The 4,128-nt window shown below is 36.7% G+C and overlaps 1 protein-coding gene across 1 annotated transcript in view; it reads left to right on the top strand.

The window, feature by feature from the left end:
- Nucleotides 1–1,728: 1,728 nt before the first annotated feature.
- LOC104159883 (protein lin-9 homolog) overlaps nt 1,729–4,128 on the top strand; it is a gene marked incomplete at its 3' end in the record, with an annotated part of 10,334 nt that continues 7,934 nt past the window's right edge. Inside the window, exons 1-2 of the mRNA XM_009697905.1 lie at nt 1,729–1,755; nt 2,790–2,884. Of these exons, the coding sequence (XP_009696207.1) occupies nt 2,882–2,884 (3 nt within the window). The remainder of the gene's footprint in view (nt 1,756–2,789; nt 2,885–4,128) is intronic.

The raw sequence follows: 4,128 nt of genomic DNA, 5'->3' as shown, positions 1-4,128 counted from the left end.
TCAGGACTGCATTCTTGGTTGATAGCAGGGTACTCGGGTATTTATGCAAGCATGGTGTACAGTATCTGATTATTAGTATGAAATTAAAAAAAAAAAAGGCTTTATTCTTGTGATACCTTTAATGTGCAGCTTATTTCAAGAGCTGAATTCACTGTGAATCAGATCATCATAGAAGCATATTCCTGTAACAGTCACTGTTAGGTCTCCAATCTGACAAAGGTGATATGTCAGAAAAGAAATGTGCGAGAAGGGCAACAGTATAGCCCAGGTTTGTCATTGTGGTTTTGACATGTAATCCCATATGTGTTAGCTGTTGTAGGTTTGAACAGCTTGGAAGATATTGCAGTGGAGGCCCTCTAAACCACCACTGAGGCAAAACTAGTTCCATTTCATATCTTAAACATTTTTTTAATCTTTTGAAAATAATAGAAACTTTCTTTCCTTTTCCTTTTTTTTTTATTGAACTTTTTTTAACATGTGGCATAATAAGATGGCAGCAAACAAAATAATATGATGAAAAAATAAGGAATGTAGGGGGGGTTTTTTGCCACTAGTGCACCTGTGTTCTCTTCAACAGTCCATCCCAAATCAAAATACTCTGTTCCCCTGGAAAGGGATGATAAATCATCTTTTGGCTCTGTGATATTCCCTGGAATGTATTCTCTTAGAGGCAAGGGTCTCTGGCACTCTGAAGTTAGTGGGGTTAGGACCTAGATACAGGGCAGCCACAAGAAAAGGAATTTCCAGACCTTTGGAATTAGAAATGTTCTTGGAACAGCAGTTCCAAAGAGAAGCTGCAGGAGGGAGCCAGGAAAGGGAGGGGGAAAAGAGGATGCAATGCAAGAAGGGGTGCTTGCAACACTGGAACATAACTGGAAAGATAAAGTTGATTTGAGAGCAAAGCATGGATCTGTGGAAGTGTTGTCATGCAGAAATATCTTTCCCCTCTGCTAATGCAGTTGCTTCAAACAGCTCATTCTTAGAGAGACATTTGAGAATTCCAAAGCATGAAGGCCATAGCCAGGCCTAGTTTTGTTCTTCCTGGCCCAGAAGCGCTGCGGAGGTCCTACAGATACAGTGGAAGGGGAGCAGTGAAATTTTGATGGATGCATTAACAGTTTGAACAGTTCAAACAAACTAAGGATCCCATCTGCATTTATAATATCTGAATCTGCTGCCTTTCTGAATAAGGAGGTTCAACCAGGGGGCAACTGGCTGTCCATCTCCCTACTCGTGAAGCTTAGAGAGCATAAACTGCTGCTTTCATGGAAATTTTTACACTGAAGAATTTTGAATTGGTAGAAATAATAATTAAAAAAAAAAAAAGTGGTGTTCATTATAGTTTCCTTGTCAGTTGTATAATATATTTGCAACTCCATCAAACAAGCAGCCGCGTGGAAGTATGTAGTTAGGACATAAAGCTTGTTCAGCATTTGCTGTGTTAAACAAAAGTGCTTGGTCTCTGAAGCTGTTTTGAAGATGTGAAACTAAAGGAAAAAAAAAACGAAACATGAATATGCTTTCAAGATTTATTGGGTAATAAACATATAATGCTATACTTCATGCCATGGAGGGCACACTGGGTTCACTCATTGAGCTGTGAAAGATTTCATATTAAATTCTGCTTTCTGCCTAAGAATTAATTAAGAATGAATAGACTCTGCATAGGTTATATGGTTTGAAATATCTTATGATTTATGTGGACTTTTTGATATATTGCAGGCTCTTCAGCAAAAGCACTTGTGAGCTTGAAAGGTAAGAAATTAATGTGTTATTTACTTGTACCCAATCTGACTTTCAGCTATACTTAGTTTCTGGCTTAAAAAAGTTCAAGGAAATGAACACTGTAGGAGATTTTTTGTTGAGATATAATTGGTTTTATTGTGGATATTTGTTAGTTCTGTAGACTGATAATCCTTGGTGGGTGAAACTACATATGTTGTAGTGTATTTAGACACTGCTTTTCTGGGTGAAATTCCTGAAATGTGTTTTTTCTTCCTAAGTACTGCCTAGGTGTCAGGTTTGATGAGAAAATTGAGGTAATCTTTCCTCTCGAGGCAGAGATAGGAGAAGGATTCTTAGCGAGACCTGTACATGTGACAAAATTTACATTAGGAAGGAATTTCACGATCTCATTGTGTTTTCTGTCAGCAAGTTATGGGGTAAATCAAAAATCTGTTTCTTGTGTCTTTTTCTTTGAAATTATCTTCATGAACATTCTTACAAATTTTGAATACTTATAATCTGCCCAACAATAAAAGTTTCTTTGTATATTACAAGGCTTCTGTTACACAAGGAGGAAGACATGGTCTGTTGAATATATTGTAACTAATATAGATTTGTTTCAATAAAATTTGATTTGCTTGTTGCTGTGCACCCACTTAACCATTTTTTAGAACCAGGAGAAAGTCAGGTCTTGTAGAGCTTTACCTTCTCCAGGCTTCAGTTACAGCCACAGCACAGCTGTCTAGATGTGTGTCAGCCTGGCAGTGGAAGTAACTGATTCCAGCAAAGGAGGTTTCAAGAAATCTAAATGTTGTCAGGAGTAAGAAATGTTTTGTTCATGTTTCTTCTTGTACTGAAAAATCTCTTTCAATTTTTTTTAATTAGCGTTCAGAACAATTTAATAAAAAAATTGAAATCTAAAATCAATTTGTAGTTTAATCCAAAAAAGATGTTGCAAGTAACACAAATATATTAGTAGTTGATGATGTTATACTAGCTTTTGGATAACTGTTATGTTAAAACATACATATATGTATATTAACGACATGATTTCCTCACAACAGAGGGAAGTTTATCCAGTTCGTGGAATGAAAAGTATAATTCTCTACAGAAAACACCCACTTGGAAAAGCAAGAATGCTGGTTCTGCAGTGGAAATGGTAAGATGTAATAAAAAGACAACTTCAGGATTGGTAAAATACCACGGAGTGAATCAAATTTAAGGATCAAAAAATTTGGCTGAGATTTATAGTTTCATAATTTCCAAATGTTAAACTATGTCCTTCACAAGCAGTCTACACAGTCTGAGTGAGATGAAAACATATTTTATAAATGAATAATCAAACAAATTAAATTGCTGACCTTGTTCAATACAGCTTATAATCATTTTCTCTCTTTTCTGTAAACCAAGTGCTGTGTGAAATGTTTGTACTGTATCTACCACTTGAAGTTAGGAATCACCAATTCTGGTGAACCATTTGTTTTACCTCATGAAATATCTTACTTCCAATTATGGCTGAGTACTGATGCGTAAAGAAAAGGAAGGGAAAATGTCATAATGCACTTCCATCATTGTGCCTTCTTGGGAACAGATTTTAATAAAAATAAAGGGATGTCAGTTAAATATTGTGTAGTATTCTGAGAAGTCTCCTAGGACACCTCATGTTAAAGAACAACCTTGGGGTGGGGGAATGAAAAGTAATGAGCCTGGAGCCTCCAAGGGCATGCACCTGGTGTTTGGGTTGACCATTTCCCTCTCTCTTTTTGGAATATTCCGTCGTTGTTTCTTTCCCCGTTGTATCACATTCAAGCTTTTCTTGACTATTTTCAATTTCCTCTACCTTACCAAATTATGTGATTTTGGTTTGGTTTGCCAACAGCTATATTGCACCAGTGCCTTGTTTGTCTACATCTGTAATATTGTGTGCTTTTTTTACTACACCCTGGAGAGTGTATAAAATACTGTCTCAATTGCTAGGCAGATCTTTCTCTCACACTCTTCTGGTGCCACTGCCTTCTGCAGTAACTGCAACCAACTTGCCAACTATCACCTGGTTTTTATTGAAATTGTTATTTTTTGTGAACTGTTTGTTTATTGTAAGGGAAACATTATGTTTGAAAACTATCGCACTTGCCTGCTCTGCACATAATCAAAATATCTGAGCAGCATCCAGTAGTGCATTAAACAATGTGACTAACATCTATCATATGCAGCTTGCTCTGTGATCTTCTCCCTGTACAGAGAAACTTACACAGAGAAGGTATTTATTTTGGTAGGATTCACACCCAAATGTTGCCTTGTGTTTATGCTAGAGAACATAAGGTCTACAAAATGCAGTTCCAGACAATGACCAGAAGTTTGTGATGGCCCTTAGTTCCTGCAGGAGTTCATGTCACAGTTTTC

Source organism: Cariama cristata, unplaced genomic scaffold, assembly GCF_000690535.1.
Source record: "Cariama cristata isolate BGI_N322 unplaced genomic scaffold, ASM69053v1 scaffold23203, whole genome shotgun sequence".
NCBI lineage: Eukaryota > Metazoa > Chordata > Aves > Cariamiformes > Cariamidae > Cariama > Cariama cristata.
This window is presented reverse-complemented; position numbering and strand designations above follow the sequence as displayed.